The 21,648-nt window shown below is 49.4% G+C and overlaps 1 protein-coding gene across 3 annotated transcripts in view; it reads right to left on the reverse strand.

Moving 5' to 3' along the window:
* The window catches only part of GPC4 (glypican 4), a 100,868-nt gene that overhangs the window by 965 nt on the left and 78,255 nt on the right, over positions 1-21,648 (reverse strand). For all 3 annotated transcript variants that reach the window (XM_064159107.1, XM_064159108.1, XM_064159109.1), the window contains exons 4-8: positions 20,830-20,995; positions 6,766-6,896; positions 6,424-6,570; positions 5,358-5,494; positions 1,700-1,875 (exon numbers count right to left, since the gene is read on the reverse strand). In XM_064159107.1, coding sequence (XP_064015177.1) covers positions 1,700-1,875; positions 5,358-5,494; positions 6,424-6,570; positions 6,766-6,896; positions 20,830-20,995 — 757 coding nt within the window. The remainder of the gene's footprint in view (positions 1-1,699; positions 1,876-5,357; positions 5,495-6,423; positions 6,571-6,765; positions 6,897-20,829; positions 20,996-21,648) is intronic.

The raw sequence follows: 21,648 nt of genomic DNA on the forward strand, positions 1-21,648 counted from the left end.
AGAGGTTGGGTTGGAAGGGAGCTTTTGTTTATAGAATGGGTTGGAAGGGAGCTTTCAGTCATAGATACACTCATAGAAGAGGTTGGATTGGAAGGGAGCTTTCAGTCATAGATACACTCATAGAAGAGGTTGGGTTGGAAGGGAGCTTTTGGTTATAGAATGGGTTGGGTTGGAAGGGAGCTTTCAGTCATAGATACACTCATAGAAGAGGTTGGGTTGGAAGGAAGCTTTTGGTTACAGAATGGGTTGGGAGGGAGCTTTCAGTCATAGATACACTCACAGAAGAGGTTGGGTTGGAAGGGAGCTTTCAGTCATAGACACACTCATAGAAGAGGTTGGGTTGGAAGGGAGCTTTCAGTCATAGATACACACATAGAAGAGGTTGGGTTGGAAGGGAGCTTTTGGTTATAGAATGGGTTGGGTTGGAAGGGACCTTTCGGTCATAGCTACATCCATAGAATGTGTTGGGTTAGAAGGGACCTTTAAGTCATAGAATGGATCAGGCTGGAAGGGACCTTTCAGTCATAGAATAGGTTGGGTTGGAGGGGACCTTTCAGACATAGAATGGGCTGGGTTGGAAGGGACCTTTTGGTCATATCTACATCCATAGAATGGGTTGGAAGGGACCTTTCACTCATAGATATGCTCATAATATGAGTGTCTCACCACACTCACTCTAAAGAATTTCTTCCTCATCTCCACTTTCACTGTCCCCTCTCCCAGCTCAAAGCCATTGCCCTTCATCCTGTCACTCCCAGTCCCTCTCCAGCTCTCCTGTAGCTCCCTGGCCATGAACACCTCAGGGAGGGAGCACCCACAGTCTCCATGGGATCACTTATGAGATGTAAGCTTGAGTTCCCCGGTTAATGAGGCTCAGTTAATGAGGCTTCCAGGTGATGCTCTTCACACCATGGTGGTGGAGGCACAACTAGACATGAGCTGGTAATGTGTGCTCATAGCCCAGAAGCCAACTGTGTCCTGGAGTACATCAGAACAGACTTGGTCAGCAGGTTGAGGGAGATGATTCCACCCCTTTGCTTCCCCCCCACTGAAGTAATGTGTCCAGCTCTTGAGTCCCCAGTATAAGGAAGAGCTCTTTGAAGCAAGACCATGGAGATGATCAGAGGGCTGCATAGGGACAGGCCAAGAGATTTGGGGTTGTTCAAACTGGAGAAGGCTCTGGGGAGACCTTAGAGCAGCTTTCCAGTACATGAAGAGGGCTTATAAGAAAGCTGTGGACAGACTTTTGAGTAGGGTCTGTTGTGACAGAAGAAGGGGAGATGGTTTGAAACTAACTGAGGCAGACTTAGAGCGAAGAGACGAAGGCATCGTTTACCCTGAGGACGGTAAGATGCTGGCCCAGATTACCCAGAGAGCTGGCAGCAGCCTCATCTCTGCATACATTCTGAGTCAGGCTGCACAGGACTCTGGGCAACCTCATCAAGTTGACCCTGCTGCCTACAGGGATGAGGCTGGAGAAGATGACATGTAAAGGCCTCTTCCAACCCAAACTATTCTAACAGGAACAAACTTCCTCACAGTGCAGCCTGCTGGAGATGCCAGCTCCCACCCTCTTTACCAACACGCTTAGCCATAGCTGAAGCTTCTCCAGGAGCAACTGCGTTAGCAGGAAATCCAGTTCAAAAGGGAGAAGGCAGCAGCAGAAGGTCGAGGAGGAGGAGGAGGAGGAGAGACATACTTATGTCGATGAAGTCGACGTCGTTGCCGCTGTAGGCGTTCTTCAGCTTGTTGGTCATCACCCGCAGCGCCATGATTTGCCGGCGGATCACCATGTCTGGCTTGGTGATGTCAACTTCTACCTCGGGGTTATTCACTTGGTTTGCTAAGCCATTTCCAGTCACTGCAAAGTCGTACCTGAAAAGGAACCATTCCTGCTGCAACCACACAGCTGCACCTCGGCAGGGTCCCGCAGCGAAGGGTGACAATGCGGCAGCTCGGCAATGCCACCGCACTGTGGCCGGCCCTGCCGATACCCCCAGCCCTATGCCATCCCCACCATGTGCCCTCCTCCATCTGCCCTCCCTGCAAGCTGAGCAGCATGTGAAACTAAACACTGTGCTCCTCCAGCCTGTGCCACAAAGGCAGGGCAAAGGCAATTTGCTTCCCAGCCTGACAAGAGAAGATCTGGGCTCTACAATAATAATGGCTTACAACAGCGTACATCGGCTCGCTGCAGGCAACAGAGCAAACCAACCTGCTGGGATGCCCTCATGCCCCATGCCCAGTGAGATGACACTTCTGGGAAAACAACTTTAGAGGTCATAGTTATCCCAGGAAAACCTGGAGGGACTGCTGGAGGCAAGAGTGTCATTCTGGCTTTGCATAATTCACTTTAACCACCAAGATGAGGTATTAAATGTGTACTTCTGACTATAGAGACATGAGGTGCAGATGACACTGAGGTGGGAGGGAGTGCTGGTCTGTTGGAGGGTGAGGAAGGAAAGCTCTGCAGAGGGATAGGCTGGATTGATGAGCTGAGGTCAATTGTATGAGATTCAACAAAGCCAAGTTTTGAGTCCTACACTTGAGTCACAACAACCCCATGAATGTTCCAGGCTTGGGGCAGTGGCTTGAAATTGTCCAGCAGAGAAAGACCTGGGGGTGCTGGTTAGCAGGTGGCTGAAGATGAGCCACTGTGTGCCCAGGTGGGCAAGAAGGCCACCAGCATCCAAGTCTGGTTTGGCAATAGTGTGGCCAGCAGGAGCAGGGCAGGGATTGTCACCCTGTACTTAACACTGGTGAGGTCACACCTCGAGTCCTGGGTTCAGTTTTGAACCCCTCACTCCAAGAAGGACATTGAAGGGCTGAAGCAGGTCCAGAGAAGAACAACAAAGCTGGTGAAGGTTCTGCAGAACAGGGCTGGTGAGGAGCAGATGAGGGACATGGGGTTGTTTACTGTAGAGAAGAGGAGTCTGAGGGGAGACCTCACTGCTCTCTACAGCTCCCTGAAAGGAGGTTGAAGCCAGGTGGGGGTTGGGCTCTGCTCCAAAGAAACAAGGGACATGACCAGAGGAAATGGCCTCAAGTTGCACCAGGAAAGGTTTAGGTTGGATATTAGGAATCAATTCTTCTCTGAAAGGCAACTCAAAACACAGGCTGCCCAGAGAGGTGGCTGAATCCCCATCTCTGAAGGTGTTTCTAAGCGGCAGAGATGTGATGCTGAGGACCATGGTTTAGCAGCAGCTTTGATAGAGTTAGAGAATGGTTGGACTCAACCTGAAATGTCTTTCCCAAGGAAAACCATTCTGAGATTCCCTAATAACCCATCAGGAGAAGCATCTGTGAAGCTGCAATGAGCTAATGTAACCCCACACTGGGAGTGCAGCCCAGCCCAGCTGCCCAGCCTGAGCAGGTTCATGCCCTCAGCTCTGAGCCCTTGTATGTAGAGAGGCTGAGCAACAAACCAGACTTAACAGATCTCCTTGGAGTATACCTTTCAGAGCAGGCAATAATGCTGTTTTCCCTCCTCTGATTATCTGACTTGCAAGAAAAATCACTGTGTAACAGCTGGAAGCATCACTTGCCCTTAGCTGTGATGCCAACATCAGTACCACCAGAGGGAGGAAAGGAGACCAGGCAGTCAGATACAAGCACACATCTGAACCACAAGGTTGTAACAGAGCTCAAGTCCATCAAGTCTCTCAATCAGGAGGCTTGACAGGGCTCTGTGCAACCTGATCTAATTGAGGATGTCCCTGTTTAATGCAGAGGAGCTTGGGCTAGATGACCTTTGGAGGTCCATTTCAATTCAGACCATTCTATGAAGTCCAACCACTCACAACCCCACCACTGCTGCTAAGCCACTGCCACTGAACCACATCCCTCAGCACCACATCCACAGGTCTTCTAAATACCTCCAGGGATGGTGACTCCACCACCTGCCTGGGCAGTCTGTGCCAGTGCCTGACTATGCTTGCAGGAAAGAAACTTTCCTAATACCCAACCTGAACCTCCCCTGGCACAACTTAGAATCATAGAATCAAGCAGGTTGGAAGAGAGCTCCAAGCTCAGACAGCCCAGCCTAGCACCCAGCCCTGCCCAGCCAACCAGACCATGGCACTAAGTGCCCCAGCCAGGCTTGGCTTCAACACCTCCAGCCACAGCCACTCCACCACCTCCCTGGGCAGCCCATTCCAATGCCAATCACTCTCTCTGACAACAACTTCTTCCTAACATCCAGCCTAGACCTGCCCTGGCACAGCTTGTGTCCCCTTCTTCTGTTCTGGTTGCCTGGGAAAGAGAGAAAGAAAGAGAAAGAGAGAGAGAGAGATAGAAAGAAAAAAGAAAGAGAGGGAGAAAGGGAGAAAGGGAAAGAAAATAAAAGAAAGGAAAGAAATGAAGGAAGGAAGGAAGAAAGAAAGAGGAGAAAAAGAGAGAAAAGAGAGAAAGAGAGAAAGAGAGAAAGAGAGAAAGAGAGAAAGAGAGAAAGAGAGAAAGAGAGAAAGAGAGAAAGAGAGAAAGAGAGAAAGAGAGAAAGAGAGAAAGAGAGAAAGAGAGAAAGAGAGAAAGAGAGAAAGAGAGAAAGAGAGGAGAAAGAGAGAGAAGAGAGAAAGAGAGAGAGAAGCAAGTTTTCTTTCCAGAATAGAAGTTGGAGCAGTTGGACAAACCACAACAGTGCAAAGGTGTGGCTCAGTCATGGCCTGGCAATTTCTTCCTTACAAGAAAATAAAAGGACCGAAAACTCAAGAAAGCAAAGACAGGGCTTGGTCACTGCTGCTTCATTAAAACCCTGTGCGGAGCTGCAGCGGGAGCAGCCTGGCCAGCAGGGCAAAGGAGGGCATTCTGCCCCTTGGCTCTGCTCTCCTCAGACCCCACCTGGAGTCCTGGGTGCACTTCTGGAGCCCCCCAGCACAAGCAGGACATGGAAGTGTTGAAGCCAGTCCAGGAGGCCACCAAGATGCTGAGAGAGCTGCAGCAGCTATACTACGAGGACAGCCCTGTCCAATCACCCAGACCATGGTCCTAAGTGTCTCATCCAGGCTTTTCCTGAACACCTCCAGGGATGGGGACTCCACCACCTCCCTGGGCAGCCTGTTCCAATCCCTGACCACTCTTGCAGCAAAAACATTTTCCCTAACCCCCAACCTAACCCTCCCGTGGCACAATTTCAGGCCATCTCTCCTTGTCACCTGTTACCTGGCAGAAGAGACCAACCTGGCTCCAACCTCCTTCCAGAGAGCTGTAGAGAACAAATAGTTCTCCCCACAGCCTCTTCTTCTCCAGACTAAACACCCTCAGCTGCTCCTCCCCAGCCCTGTTCTCCAGACCCTTCACCCAGGAAATGCAGGGGCAAGAGGAAGAGTGAACCAGAGGCAGCAGCAGCAGCATGGCCAAACCTGCTCTTGGCGCTCCCGTTCCAGCACTCGTTCTCATTGACACTGCCCACAGACATCTTTTCATCGTTGCAAATGTTGCCAGGGAGAGATGACCAAAATTTTTTGGCTTGTTTCAGCTTCTCTTTCACATCAATAACCTATTAAAGGGGCAGAAAAAAAAAAAAGAAACATAAAGGACATATTCCAGAATCCCAAACACTCATTAAAAGTGAGGGCTGGAAAGATATTGTTTTTATCACAACAGATGTGTATAGGTCAGGTCTTCAGGCTGGGTTTTGATGGTTGATTTACTTTTTTTCACACAAGATTAAACAGCTCTCCTCAGACACATATTACTCATCAAGCCAAGCCTCTAAAACAGGCATTGTTCTGACACACAAGTGTTGAGGTAATTCACATCTTCGAGCCACGGGCAGACTACACCCTTAAGAGAGATTGAGATGACCAAAGAATATTAAGCAACCCAGTAAATCATAGAATCAAGCAGGTTGGAAGAGAGCTCCAAGCTCAGCCAGCCCAACCTAGCACCCAGCCCTGCTCAACCAACCAGACCATGGCACTAAGTGCCCCAGCCAGGCTTGGCTTCAACACCTCCAGCCACAGCCACTCCACCACCTCCCTGGGCAGCCCATTCCAATGCCAATCACTCTCTCTCACAACAACCTCCTCACATCCAGCCTAGACCTGCCCTGGCACAGCTTGGGACTGTGTCCCCTTCTCCTGTTGCTGCTTGCCTGGCAGCAGAGCCCAACCCCACCTGGCTACAGCCTCCCTGCAGGCAGCTGCAGACAGCAATGAGCTCTGCCCTGAGCCTCCTCTGCTGCAGGCTGCACACCCCCAGCTCCCTCAGCCTCTCCTCACAGGGCTCTGCTCCAGGCCCCTCCCCAGCCTTGCTGCCCTTCTCTCAACACCTTCCAGCACCTCAACATCTCTCTGCAATGCAGGAGTCCAGAACTGGACACAGCAGTCAAGGCGTGGCCTGAGCGGTGCTGAGTACATGACAAGTGGAAGATGAGATGCGGTGGTAGGAGGGTCCTGCACAGCAGCAGCAGGAGCAGGCACTCACCAGCCGGTCCAGACTGGTGCCAGCAGCTGTGGTTGGCCTCTCCTCCAAGCTGGCAGTTCCGTAACGAGTGGTCAAACCGTTATTGCCGATGGAGCGAGCGCTGCGGCCCTGGGCAAGAGTCTTTGGCTGGCCACATCCCTGGAAAACCTAAGCAAGAGAAGCAAAAGGGGTTAGGAAATGGCAGAGAACAAGGACCTCCCTGCAGCAGGCTCCAGTCCAGCCCCTGCCCAAAGCAGTATCTGTTTTATATCGACTTGAAAGGGCATTAAAGGGAAAGCAGTGAGAAGAGCAGGGAAATAAGCCACACTGGGTAAAGGCCAAGTGTCCCCTTGGCCCTTTTACCTTCTGAGACACCTGCATGCTGTTCTCCTGCATGTTCATGATTGCATCTGAAATCTTCACATCAATTGGCTCCATCACTAACTCGATGTTGAATGGCCCCTCCAGCCTCTCTGCTACCAGCAGCAGCGAATCTAAGACCAAGAGAAGAGCAGAGGTTTTTAATGGAGAAGCTTCAAGCAGGACAGACTGGAGAGCAGCCCTGTGGAGAGGGACCTGGGGGTCCTGGTGGATAACAAGTTACCCATGGCACAGCAATGTACCCTGCTGGCCAAGAAGGCCAATGGGATCCTGAGGTGCATTCAGAAGAGTGTGTCCAGCAGATCAAGGGAGATTCTCCTCCCCCTCTACTCTGCCCTGCTGAGACCTCAGCTTGAATACTGTGCTCAGTTTTGGGCTCCCCAGTTGAAGAGGGACAGAGACCTGATGGAGAGGGTCCAGCAGAGGGCTAGGAGGATGATGAGGGGACTGGAGCACTGCCTGATGAGGAGAGGCTGAGGGAACCTGGGGCTGCTTAGTCTGGAGAAGAGAAGACTTAGAAACAATTATCAAATCCCCTCTAAGTATCTGAGGGCTGCCCAGGAGGGAGGGGACAGGCTCTGCCCACTGCTCCCTGGGATAGGACAAGGAGCAATGGGTGGAAGCTGCAGCACAGGAGGTTTCATCTCAATACAAGGGGGAACTTCTTGACTGTAAGGGTCCCAGAGCACTGGCACAGGCTGCCCAGAGAGGTTGTGGAATCTCCTTCTCTGGAGCCTCTCAAGGCCTCTCTGTTCACATGTTCCTGTGTGACCTGAGCTAGATTGTGTGGTCCTGCTCTGGCAGGGTGGTTGCATTCGATGATGTCCTTGGGTCCCTTCCAACCCCTAAAATCCTGTGAGCCTGTGAACAGATATGCAGGATGACAGGGAGCAGATGGACTCCAGGACATGAAGGGGGCTACAAGAAAGGGAAGGAACACCTTACAAAAGCTTGCAGTGACAAGAAAAGGAACAACAGCTTTGAGTTGGAAGAGGAGAAATTGAGAGTGGAGGTGAAGAAGAAATTCTTTAGAGGGTGGTGAGACACTGGCACAGGTTGCCCAGGGAGGTTGTGGCTGCTCCCTTCCTGGAGGTGTTCAAGGTCAGGTTGGGTGAGGCCTTGAGCAACTTGGGCTAGTGGAAGGTGTCCTTGCCCATGGCAGGGGGATTGAACTAGACAATCATAGAATCAAGCAGGTTGAAGAGAGCTCCAAGCTCAGCCAGCCCAGCCTAGCACCCAGCCCTGCCCAACCAACCAGACCATGGCACTAAGTGCCCCAGCCAGGCTTGGCTTCAACACCTCCAGCCACAGCCACTCCACCACCTCCCTGGGCAGCCCATTCCAATGCCAATCACTCTCTCTGACAACAACTTCCTAACAACATCCAGCCTAGACCTGCCCTGGCACAGCTTGAGGCTGTGTCCCCTTGTTCCGTTGCTGACCTTTAAGGTCCCTCCCAACCCAAGCCATTCTAGCACATTAACCCTCCCAGAATCACCTCTGAGCAGTGTGCATCCTCCAGCCAACATTTTGCTCTGCTCCCTGAGCCCACAGCTCCAGCAGGCCCTTGAATGCTGCCAGCACCAAGCTGCAGGCTCACATACATCAAAAGCTATGACAAACGAGGGCGAATCCTTGCAACCTGCCAAGAGGCAGCCTGCAGTCACCTCCTCCCACCAGAACAAGCATTACTAACACCCTCCTCTCCATGCTCCTTTGGTAAAGGTTGCCTTGTGTCATCTGTTTTCTCAAGACTGCTTTCACAGAATCACAGAATGGTAGGGCTTGGCAAGGATCTGCAGAGATCATCGAGTCCAACCTCCCTGTTAGAGCAGGTCACCCAGGAATGTGTTCAGGCAGACTGTAAATACCAGTCTGGGCAGCCAGCTCCAGAGCTCCAGCACCCCTACATCATCATCACACAATGTCAGAGGCTGGAAGGGATCTTGGAAGCTTATCCAGTCCAACCCTCCCCAGCCGCAGCAGGATCACCCACGCCAGATCACACAGGAACACATCCAGGCAGGTTCTGAGTATCTCCAGAGAGGGAGACTCCACAACCCCCCTCAGCAGCCTGTTCCAGTGCTCTGTCACCCTCACAAGGAAAAAATCCCTGCTCATGTTTCCATGAAACTTCCCATGCCTCAGCTTCCACCCATTGCCTCTTGTCCTGTCACAGTGAGGTGGAACTTGCTGTGTTCCAGTTTGTGCCTGTTGTCCTATCACCAGGCACCACTGAGAAGAGCTTGGCCCTTTCTTCTTCACACCCACCCTCAGATACATATACACATTGATCAGATCCCCTCTCAGTCTTCTCCCCTCCAGGCTAAACAGCCCCAGGGTCTCAGCCTTTCAAAGCCATCAGCTCCCTCATCCCGAGCCAGAATGCAAGGCAGCAGTGTAAAAGGGCCAAGATCTTCATCACTCCCACCTCTCCCTCATGGAAAGCTCCAGGCTTTGCCATGCCTGGAGAAGCCAAGGGGCTGCATCATCTGGACATGAGGGAGAATGAGTGAGACCAGAGTGAATGCTGTGCACTGATGGCACATCTCTAAGCAAGGGGAGATGGCAAAGTCCCTCGGCCAGCACTGGGTCACCTCCTCCTGTGCCAACATGCACGTCCTCAGCAAATACACCATTAAGCACAGCAGCAACACCCACAGCTTCCTCTGGGCAATTACTGCTGGCATTGCATTTAAGCCCCTCTCTGGTTCTCCCCTAGAGGGTGCCTCCAGGTACATGCCTGGTGCAAAGCATTCAGCTCAGCCTTTGTTTGAGGTTGGATTTCACAGTGATCCCTCAATCCCAAAGCAGCCTCTTTGCTAGTCTCCCCTCCTGCATCATACCTCCATTTCCAGGCTGGAAGAGACTTCCAAGATCATCCAGTCCAACCTATCACCCAGCCCTATCCAATCACTTCCAATCAGCCCTATCCATCACTTCAGGAGAGATGGAGCAGGACTTTCAGCAGAGGCTTGTAGTGCCAGGACAAGGGGGAATAGCTTTAGGATGGAAAAAGTTCAGATGAGACATTAGGAAGAAATTGTTCAGCAAGAAGGTGGTGAAGCAATGGAACAGGTTGCTCAGAGAACTTGTGGAGGCTCCAAGACTGGAAAGCCAGGTTCAAAGGCAGGTTCAAAGGCAGGTTAGATGGAGGCTTGAGCAATCTTGTCTAGTGGAAGGTTTCCCTGCCCATGGCAGGAGGGCTGCAACTAGATGATCTTTAAGGTCTTTTCCAAGCCAACCCATTTCATAATGCTCTTCCATAAGCTCATCATTTCCCAGCTGCATTTAACTGTTCAGTTTTTCCTAGCCTGCATGACGTGGGAAGGCAGGGCACAGCAGCCCCTCTGGCCTCAAGGAAACCCTTCTCCTGAGGAGCTCCTCCCCTGCTGCCAAGGAGAGGCCTGTTCCCTTCTATTAAGGAGAAAATGGTGTTCCACAGTCATAGAATCAGAGAATCAAGCAGGTTGAAAGAGACCTTCAAGCTCAGCCAGCCCAATCCAGCACCCAGCCCTGCCCAACCAACCAGACCATGGCACTAAGTGCCCCAGCCAGGCTTGGCTTCAATACCTCCAGCCACGGCCACTCCACCACCTGCTCTACTGAGACCACATCTGGAGTACTCCTTCCAGTTCAGGGCTATCCAGCACAAGAGGGACAGGGATAGACTAAGGAGATGATAGAAGAAGAAAAGAAAAGAGAAAGAGAGAAAGAAGAGAAAGAGGAGAAAGAGAGAGAAAGAGAGAAGACGAGAAAGAGGAGGAAAGAGAGACAGAGAGAAAGAAGAGGAAAGATGAGAAAGAAGAGAAGAGAAAGAGGTGAAGGAGAGAGAAGGAGAAAGAGAGAAAGAGGAAAAAAGAAGAAAAAATAAAAATAAATAATTTAAAAGGAAGAAAAAGAAAAAGAAAAAAAGAGAAGAAAAAGAAAATAAAAGACAAAGAAAAACAGAATAAAAGAATAAAAAATAGAAAAAGGGAAAAACCCAAATAGAAAAAGAAAAAGATAAAGAAAAAGGGAAAGAATTAAATAAAAAGAAAAAGGGAAAGAAGAAAAAGAAAAAGAGAAAGAGAAAAAAAGGGAAAGTAGAAAGGAAAGAAGAAGGGAAAGAAGAAAAAGAAGTTGTAGGAGAAAAAGAAGACGACAACAATAATAGCATCAGCATCCCACACCCCTACCCGAGCTGCAGCTGCCTTCCTAGCCTGTAAATCCACTTCTCCACTCCAACTCAACAGCTGGAAGCTTTTCTGGGTGTCACCCTGAGGTCTCTCAGTCAATCAACCCATCCTGAGCACCACCTCAGCCAGGCCTGCCACAGCTCAGCCAAAGGTGCCAGCGCCCGGGGAATAAAGCCCAGGAGGAGCTGGAGCCCCTCCCGGTGCGGCAGCAAGGCTGGAAGCGCAGCAGAGCAGGGCTGGAATGCAGCCATCAGGGGACTCCAAACCAGGTCCAACATCAAAAATAATGAAAAAAACAGAAAGAAAGACAAGAAAAGAAGGTAACAACAAACGACACAAAGACTCTCAGACTGTATTGTGGTAGGCTCCAATAAAGTGATGCTTCAAATCTCTGAGTAATGACTGCTAGCATGAATATACCATTGTGCCAGAGGGGAGAAAAATGCTTTTGATGTGCTACCAAATGGAGACTTTTGTAAACAAGTGGAGCACAACTTAAACGTGTTCATCATTGTCAAAGCTTTTTTTTTGGGGGGGGGAGTGTGTGGTGTGTGTGGGGGGAGGTGTTTCAGGAGCATAAAGAACATCCCCGGCGCTGTTTGCAGGGATAAAGATAGGATGGAGAGATAGGTTGTGGGGAAAAAAAACACCCAACCCCTCCCCTTAAAATGTTATGAAGAGACAGAAAATAAACCCCACCAAAGGCAAGAGGGGTTGGGTAGCTTTTTTTTTTTTGGCTGTGGTTTTGTTTTAAGGAAGGAGAAAGGGAAGGGGGGGGGGAGGAGGGAAGAATTCATCCCATTTTGTAACTGCTTAATTCTGCGAGTGGCCAGGAAAAGGCTGCAGATCAATAAAGTGTTTGTGAAAGACTGAAAGGAAACATAAACCCCCAATTCTTCTGGCTGTTTGGGGTCTTTGTAAACTTTGAGCCTTTGCAGGGCCATCCACAAGACCATGGGAATGTAGAGCGAATTGGGGCCTTTGTTAGCGGGGGTGCCATGGCGTTCCTGCTATGGAAGCCCAGGAATGCAGCCCCTTGCTTTTGACTGCCCAGAGAGAAAACCCCTGCAGCCCCCAACCCCCACCCAGCAGAGCTGCCAAAGCTGCCCAGAAGAAAAATAACAGATAAGGAAAGTAATGATTGCCTCTTGGAGGAGATTGTGATGGTTTGGGTGTTACCCACCCAACCCCCCCAGCTCCCCTTAAGGAAATCACCCAGGCTAGGCTCAGTCCATCTGGGAATTGAATGTTGAATGAAGCTTTATATAAGGGAGCTTAAGGGAGGTTTTTCTGCCCCTGTGCTCAGCATTGCTCAGGCCACACCTGGAGTGCTGTGTCCAGTTCTGGGCTCCTCAATTCAGGAGAGATCTGTTGAGGTGCTGGAAGGTGTTGAGAGAAGGGCAGCAAGGCTGGGGAGGGGCCTGGAGCAGAGCCCTGTGAGGAGAGGCTGAGGGAGCTGGGGGTGTGCAGCCTGCAGCAGAGGAGGCTCAGGGCAGAGCTCATTGCTGTCTGCAGCTCCCTGCAGGGAGGCTGTGGCCAGGTGGGGTTGGGCTCTGCTGCCAGGCAACCACCAACAGAACAAGGGGACAGTGTCTGAAGCTGTGCCAGGGCAGGTCTAGGCTGGATGTTGTTAGGAAGTTGTTGTCTGAGAGAGTGATTGGCATTGGAATGGGCTGCCCAGGGAGGTGGTGGAGTGGCTGTGCCTGGAGGTGTTGAAGCCAAGCCTGGCTGGGGCACTTAGTGCCATGGTCTGGTTGGCTGGGCAGGGCTGGGTGCTAGGTTGGGCTGGATGAGCTTGGAGCTCTCTTCCAGCCTGCTTGATTCTGTGATTCTATATAGCACAAGATACAAGCAGGTATTTACAATAGATACAGAAATAACCAAGCTAAAAAGGTAATACAGAAACACAGCAGCCCTCCCAGAAAGCAGAGTCCCCAGGAAAGGGCTCCCAACCACCTTTCCACCTTCTCCTCCACCCCTCTACCTTACTGCAGATCTTGCCTCTTGTTTAAGGTAGTTTGGAGGGTCGGCCAGGGAGGTTAGGGAGCAGATGGATTAGTCACACAGGCAGCAGGTTAGGTTAGAGAAGTTCAGCTCAAAGCCCAGAGAGAGACTCCCTTATCTATAGTTGTGTTCTTGTTCTTATACATCTCAGCAAGCCTAAGAGTGCAGTAGAGTCACAGAATCAGTCAGGGTTGGAAGGGACCACAGGGATCATCTAGTTCCAACCCCCCTGCCATGGGCAGGGACACCCTACCCTGCCCCATCCAGCCTGGCATCACCATTGTTTGCTTCTCACAGCCTATCATCTAATTCTTCTCAGCAAAACATTCTAGCTAGGCTCAATCTAGCACAGAGATACTCAGCTGGACCTCATCAGGAGCTGAGGTTGATGCTGATAGGAGCAATAAATGAAATCAGCTTTCAGTTTTACAAGGGCTTGCCAAGGCAGGATGAGGGGCAAGGGATCTGTGCTGGAAGAGGGCAGATTGAGACTGCAGGTGAGGAAGAAATTGTTGAGAGTGAGGGTGGGGAGAGACTGGCACAGGTTGCCCAGGGAGGTTGTGGATGTTCCCTCCCTGGAGGTGTTCATGGCCAGGTTGAGCAATCTGGTCTAATGGGAGGTGTCCCTGCCCATGGCAAGGAGGTTGGAATTGGATGAGCTTTAAAGGTCCCTTCTAATCCAAACTATTTTATGAGGCTGTAGCCAGGTGGGGGTGGGCTCTGCTGCCAGGCAAGCAGCAAGAGAACAAGGGGACACAGCCTCAAGCTGTGCCAGGGCAGGTCTAGGCTGGATGTTAGGAGGAAGTTGTTGGCAGAGAGAGTGATTGGCATTAGAATGGGCTGCCCAGCAAGGTGGTGGAGTGGCTGTGGCTGGAGGTGTTGAAGCCAAGCCTGGCTGGGGCACTTAGTGCCATGGTCTGGTTGGTTGGGCAGGGCTGGGTGCTAGGTTGTGCTGGGTGAGCTTGGAGCTCTCTTTCAACCTGCTTGATTCTATGAAGGGGAGGGGATAAGAGGCTGAGGGGGACTCTACCTCACCCACAATTCTCATTGTGGGGGGCAATCTGCAAGCTTCTCCCTCCCACCAGGAGCTGGCTGCTGTGCCCAGCAGCAGTGGTGGCAAGCAGCGATTTCCTCCAGCAGCCACATTTGACATCCCTATGGGCTGGCTGGGGTTCCAGAGGGGAAGCACACTGCACTAACACCAGAAACCAAGCTGAAGGGCAACACAGCTTCCCCCCCAAAAAAACCAAGCCAACCCACAAAGATTTTTCCATTACTGAGAGTAAAGGAGTTGATGATAAACACCAATTACTGTGTTCCAACTCCGGTGCGAAGTAACTGCCAGTTACAAGGCAGGGTGAGGTGGCTCAGATCTGCTTCACAAACAAGAAGAAGAAGAAGAGGAAGAAAAAGTCTGGCAGAGTGAAGAACGTACCCTGGCCATTTATTACAAACAGCATGACAAAGACTGTCTCTCCTCTCTGGGATGAGGAGAAAGGAGTGGATTTGGGCTAGGGAGGGGGTGGGGGGAGAACACCATATAGTGCCATCCCTTAAAGAGCCTTTTCCTCCTGCATACATTTGTCCTTGCTAGTGGCACTGAGACAATCCTTGGCCACAAAGCACCTCGCTCTCATGAAGGAAAGCAATCCTGCTGCATTGTGCCACCAATAATCACAAACCCACATCTTCAGCCTCACTGTCTGACTTGAAGAACAAAAGGCAGTTCTCAGTCTTAACCCCAAGATCTGATTTAAAAAGGGAGGGAAGGAGGGGGGAGGGTGGGGGAAGGGGAAGAACCTTGACCATTAACAATCATTTTTCAATGTATTTGATTTTTTTCTTAAAGTGGGGAGAAAAAATTCTTTGCACATCAAGGAGTGCTCTAGGTAGGTATATGGAGCCTGAATCTCTCAGCAGAGTAAAACCTTTGTGGGAGGAAGGGGGGGTGAAAAGTAAAGAGAAGGAAAAAGCCCACTAAAACAAAACATGAAAAGGCAGTGGAGATTAACATTGTTCATTCAGGAAAGCTCCAAACCCAACCCCTCTACCCCCCCTCCTTGTCCCTCAGCAGCTTGCTTGAAACAAAGTACACCCCTCTTTAATTGGTGTACAATTGCCTCAGGAACATAGGGCAACTTTCAGTGTTAAATCAAAATATAAAGGCAGTGAAATTAAAAATGGTTAAGTGGGAGAAAAGAGCCCAAGCCAGGCATTATTTCATCCACTGTGACTTGAACATGGTACTCTGCAGAAGTAAAGAAGAAGTAGTCAAGAAGAAGTAAAGAAGTAAAAAGAAGTAAAGTAGTAAAGAAGAAAAAAGGTAAAGAAATAGTAAGGAAGTAAAGAAGAAATAAAGAAGTCAAGAAGTAAAGGAGAAGCAAAAAGAAGTAGGAAAGAAGAAATAAGAAATAAAGTATCAAAGAAGTAAAAAGAAGTAAAGAAATAAAGTAGTAAAAAAGTAAAAAGGTGAAGAAGTAGTAAAGAAGTAAAGAAGAAATAAAGTAAAAAGATAAGTAAAGTAGTAAAGAAGTAGAGAAGAAATAAAGAAGTAAAGCAGTAAAGAAGTAGTCAAGCAGTAAAGGAGTAAAGAAGTCAAGAAGAAGTAAAGAAGTAGTAAAGTCAAGGAGTAAAGGAGTAAAGGAGTAAAGGAGTAAAGGAGTAAAGAAGAAATAAAGTAAAAAAATAAGTAAAATAGTACAGAAGAGATAAATAAGTAAAGCAGTAAAAAAATAAGTAAAGCAGTAAAGAAGAAGTCAAGAAGCAAAGGAGTAAAGAAATCAAGATGAAGTAAAGAAGTAAAAATATCAAGAAGTAAAGGAGTAAAGAAGAAGTAAAGGAGTAAAGAAGTAGTAAAGAAATAAAAAAGTCAAGAAGTAAAGAAGTAAAGAATAAGTAAAGAAGTAGCAAAGAAGTCAAGAAGTAAAGGAGTAGTAAAGAAGCAGAGCAGTAAAGAAGTCAAGAAGTAAAGTCAAGAAGTAAAGATGCAAAGAAAAAGAAAAAAGAAGTAAAGAAGTAAAGTCGTAAAGAAGTAAAGAAGCAAAGAAGTAAAGCAGTAAAGAAGTAAAGGAATAAAGAAGAAGAAGTAGTAAAGAAGTCAAGAAGAGGAAGAAAAAACGAAGTAGTAAAGAAGTCAAGAAGAGGAAGAAAAAACGAAGTAGTAAAGAAGTCAAGAAGAGGCAAAGAAGTAAAGAAGAAGTCAAGAAGAGGCAAAGAAGTAAAGAAGAAGTCAAGAAGAGGCAAAGAAGTAAAGAAGTCGTCAAGAAGAGGCAAAGAAGTAAAGAAGAAGTCAAGAAGAGGCAAAGAAGTAAAGAAGTCGTCAAGAAGAGGCAAAGAAGTAAAGAAGAAGTCAAGAAGAGGCAAAGAAGTAAAGAAGTCGTCAAGAAGAGGCAAAGAAGTAAAGAAGAAGTCAAGAAGAGGCAAAGAAGTAAAGAAGTCGTCAAGAAGAGGCAAAGAAGTAAAGAAGAAGTCAAGAAGAGGCAAAGAAGTAAAGAAGTCGTCAAGAAGAGGCAAAGAAGTAAAGAAGAAGTAAAGAAGGAGTCTTCTTGTCTCAAAGAAAAAACCCCAAACCACCACCTTACAAAGGTGACAGCCCAGCTGGGAGAAGCTTTACAGGCATCACTGCCCCACAGCCCCGCTACACATGTGCATGACTATTTTAGACACACAGCAACCCCCCAGGCTTCATACATGCTTGAAGCATTCTCCAATGCAGCTCTCACTAGGTCCAAAATCCAGTGCTGACAGGTAATAAATCAGCATCACAGCTTAGTACTTAAACCCTTGATGCACCAGGCGCAAGCAGGTGGCACTTTGCTGTTGCTGTTGTGGAGTGATTTGGGCATTGTTTTACTACTTTATTTATGTCTTTAAACATTTAACCACACACATAGATGCTATTTATGTCATGTGCCCTGCCCCAAACACCAGATCTATTTCATTTCATTTGCCACCAGTGGAGAATTGAGATAGGAACCCATTGAGATAAAGCCAATAGAGAGAGGGGCCAACAGAGAGAGAGAGACCAACAGAGAGAGAGAGACCAACAGAGAGAGAGAGACCAACTGAGAGAGAGAGACAGACCAACTGAGAGAGAGACAGACCAACTGAGAGAGAGACAGACCAACAGAGAGAGAGAGACCAACTGAGAGAGAGACCAACTGAGAGAGAGAGAGACCAACTGAGAGAGAGAGAGACCAACTGAGAGAGAGAGAGACCAACTGAGAGAGAGAGACCAACTGAGAGAGAGAGACCAACTGAGAGAGAGACAGACCAACTGAGAGAGAGACAGACCAACTGAGAGAGAGACAGACCAACTGAGAGAGAGAGAGACCAACTGAGAGAGAGACCAACTGAGAGAGAGAGAGACCAACTGAGAGAGAGAGAGACCAACTGAGAGAGAGAGACCAACTGAGAGAGAGGGATCAACTGAGAGAGAGGGATCAACTGAGAGAGGGACCAACTGAGACAGAAGCCAACTGAGACAGGGACCAACTGAGACAGGGACCAACTGAGATGATAGAAAACAACTGAGGTAGAAACCCATTGAGATAGAAACCAACTGAGGTAGAAACCCATTGAGATAGAAACCAACTGAGGTAGAAACCCATTGAGATGGAGACCAGCTGAGATGGAGACCAGCTGAGATGGAGACCAGCTGAGATGGAGACCAGCTGAGATGGAGACCAGCTGAGATAGAAAGTAATTGAAACAGGAACCATTTGAGACAGAAATCCAGCATGTAACCAATTCAATTATTAAACTGCCTACAGAAAGCACACCTCAAGCTTTCAGTCTCCTTACTCCACTGCAAGAACCAACCCAGAGAGCAAGAACCCAAACTCACTGCCAAAGCAATGTAAGGAAGCTCAATCCCAAAGCGTCATGGGCGAGATGCCCCTTGGGGAAGAAGCACTGCAAGAAGAAAACTCTGCTGCCAACCTGGAGTTGCATCTATTTATTTTTGCCTTGTTTAATCATCTCAATTATTGTCTGCAGCCTCTGCTCAGTCTCATGTGACAAGGGTTGGCTGCCTTCTCCTCCTCCCCCCTCCCCACCCCTGAGGTTCGTTTTTAGCTGCATACCACCTACAGCAATTAGCTGCTTGTGCTTTTGTCTGTTTCCTGGCATTATGCCCTTCCCTTTTCATGGGATTCCTCTTTTCTGCTTGGACTAGATGTTTGCAAGGCTCCTGGCTTTGAGCTATTTCAGCAGCAATTGTAGCTGAAATACTTAATATTCTCATGAGAAAGATGGCTGGGAGGAAGGAGGGGCAGGGAAAAGGGTAGGGGGGTGGTGGTGGTGTCAGCCTCGCAGAGAATGACTTGGAAATAGAATTTAATGTCACATTTAACTCCCTTTATGGAAGACACAGGCCAAAAAAAGACAAATAAACCAAACCAGAAAAGCCTTCTGAAAATAATAACCCTGCATGCATCTAGTTGGCATGGGCAGCAAAGTGAAAAGGCAGGGCACAAAGCAGGGGAACGCCAGTTGAAAGACTTCAATCTAGCCTGAAATGACAATTAGCAGCAATTACCCTTTTTGTCCCAGTTAATTTTCTTTCTAATGGGCTTTTTGCCTTCATGAGTGGAGTGGGGAGAGCACCAGGCCTTTGTCAGCAGTGGCAGATGCTCTACACATGCACTTCAAGACATTAAGGGGAGTGAAGCTACTGCTCGCCAAGGATGCTGAGTCACAGGTAAATCAAAGCTCCTGAAAAAGGAGGACAACTGAAAACACTTCACTGCCAGTGCTGCTGACCCATTGCAGAACTTCACACTTCAGCCTAAATTTCATGTCTTAAATAATAGTGTTCATAGAAGAGAATCACAGGATTGGTTCAGTTGGAAAAGACCTCTTAGATCATCAGCTCAACACCAGCACAGCCACTAACCCATGTTCCCAACTGCCAAGGCCACAGGTTTCTTGAACAGCTCCAGGGATGGGGACTCCACCACCTCTCTGAGCAGCCTGTGTCAATGCCTGACCACTCTTACTCCTAATATCCAACCTAAACCTCTCCTGGCACAATTTCAGGCCACTTCCTCTCCTTCTAACACCTGATACTAGGGAGAAGAGACCAACACCTACCTCACTCCAACCTCCTTTCAGGGAGTTGCAGAGAGAAATGGAGATCTCCTCTCAGCCTCCTCTTCTCCAGACTAAACAACCCCAGGTCCCTCAGCTGCTCCTGAACTAGACCCTTCACCAGCTTCATTGCCCTGCTCCAGCACCTCAATGTCTTTCTTGAAGTGAGGGGCCCAAAACTGAGCCCAGTATTTGAGATGTGGCCCTACAGAAGGCAGAGGATGGCAAAAGCACTTGCCCAGGGCCACGTTAAGGCTGATCAACATTTCCAAAGGGTGGTGCCAAATGAGCTGTTTAAAGAGACTCAGAGACATCAATGTAAGATACAGATCAACAACCTCCTCCAAAGACTCCCTAGCTGCTGAGAAAGAAAACTGGTTTTGGAAGCACAGCTGTATGGGGACTGTGATTTATAAGGAGTGGCATAGAAAGGATGGTTTAGACTTATGCTTGGCCCAGTAAAAAGCCTCCAAGCCTACACACACATGGCACCTCCATCCTCCCAAAGCTCCCAGGTCACTGACACAACAGAAGTCTCATTTACTCTGCTCCTGTGAGACCCCACCTCAAATATTGCATCCACTTCTGGTGTCTCCACCAGAAGAAGGACATAGGACTGTTGGAGTCAGTCCAGAGGAGGACCACAAGGACGATCCATGGCCTGGAGCATCTCAGCTGTGAGCACAGGCAAAGGGAGCTGGTGCTGTTCAGCCTGGAGCCTAAGAGCTGCCTTTCAAGACCTGAAGGAATCCTACAAGGAGGGCTGAAGAGGGACTCCTCATGAGGGTGTCTAGGTCTAGGACAAGGGGGAGGAGTTTTAAGATGAGGAAGGGTAGGGTTAGATGGGATCTTAGGAAGAAGTTCTTCAGTATGAGAGCGGTGAGACACCAGCACAGGTTGCCCAGGGAAGTTGTGGGTGCTCCCTCCCTGTAGGTGTTCAATGCCAGGGTGATCAATGCCATGATCAACCAAGTCTAGTCGAGAGGTGCCCCTGCCCATGGCAGTGGGGTTGGAGTAGATGACCTCTAAGGTCCCCTCCAGCCTGAGTCATTCTATGATTTATATAGAGACAAAGGTGAACAGCACCAGGTGTGCTGTGTACAAAGGTGTGGGAGGAAAAGACACTCACCCCAGACATCTAAACAACCTGACCCGGCTCACCTTTCCCTTCAGGTATTCACAGAATCATAGAATCAAGCAGGTTAGAAGAGAGCTCCAAGCTCAGCCAGCCCAACCTAGCACCCAGCCCTGCCCAACCAACCAGACCATGGCACTAAGTGCCCCAGCCAGGCTTGGCTTCAACACCTCCAGCCACAGCCACTCCACCACCTCCCTGGGCAGCCCATTCCAGGGCCAATCACTCTCTCTGACAACAACTTCCTAACAACATCCAGCCTAGACCTGCCCTGGAACAACTTGAGATTCTGTCCTATTCTTCTGTTGCTGCTTGCCTGGCAGCAGAGCCCAACCCCACCTGGCTACAGCCTCCCTTCAGCAATGAGCTGCAGACAGCAATGAGCTCTGCCCTGAGCCTCCTCTGCTGCAGGCTGCACACCCCCAGCTCCCTCAGCCTCTCCTCACAGGGCTCTGCTCCAGGCCCCTCCCCAGCCTTGCTGCCCTTCTCTCCACACCTTCCAGCACCTCAACAGCTCTCTGCAATGGAGGAGCCCAGAACTGGACACAGCACTCCAGGGGTGGCCTGAGCAGTGCCGTTCAGGGCAGGGACGTAGCATCAATCCCCTCTCACAGGCAGTCTGAACTCATATTGACTTACCCATAAAGATATTCCACTCGGCATCCAAGTCCCCCTGGTTGGCCAAGCAGCCTCTCATGACGTTGAAGCAGTAGTTGTAGCAGGGCTTCACCGAGAGCAGCCCTCGGCAGTGCGGGCAGTACATCATCTTCAGCAGCGCCTGCGTGCCCTGCGGCGTGGGGTTCACCTGCAGCAGAGGCAGAGCAAAGGAGAAGGAAATCAGCCCCTGGTCAGAAAAGCAAAACGCTCCCCACATTCATCCCTGGGTGGGTGAGCTTCAGAGGTGTGCAGAGGAGACCACCAAGATGATCACAGGGTTGGAGCAGCTCTTCCTGAGACAGGCTGAAAGACTCAGGGCAGTTCAGCCTGCAGAAGAGAAGGCACCAGGGAGATCTTTTTGTGGCATATGAATAAGGCCAGGCTGGATGAGGCTGTGGGCAGCCTGATCTAGGGTAGGGTGTCCCTGCCCATGGCAGGGGGTTGGAATCTAGATGATCTTAGTAGTCCCTTCCAACTCTGACTGATTCTATGATACTATGAATACCTGAAGGGGATCTAGAGGAAAGGTGAGCAGGGTCTGTGGTGACAGGACAAGCAGCAATGGTTTGAAACTGAAGTAGGGCAGATTTAGGTTGGATATCAGGAGGAAGCTCTGCACAATGAAGATGAACACTGGAACAGCTTGCCCAGGGATGTGGTGGATACTCCATCCCTGGAGACATTCAAAGTCGAGCATGATGGGGCCCTGAGTAACCTGACCTGTTTGGAAATGTCCCTGCTCACTGCAGGGAGCTTGGACAAGATGACCTGCTAGGGTCCCTTCCAGCCTGATGCATTCTA

Source organism: Pogoniulus pusillus, chromosome 19 (genome assembly GCF_015220805.1).
Source record: "Pogoniulus pusillus isolate bPogPus1 chromosome 19, bPogPus1.pri, whole genome shotgun sequence".
NCBI lineage: Eukaryota > Metazoa > Chordata > Aves > Piciformes > Lybiidae > Pogoniulus > Pogoniulus pusillus.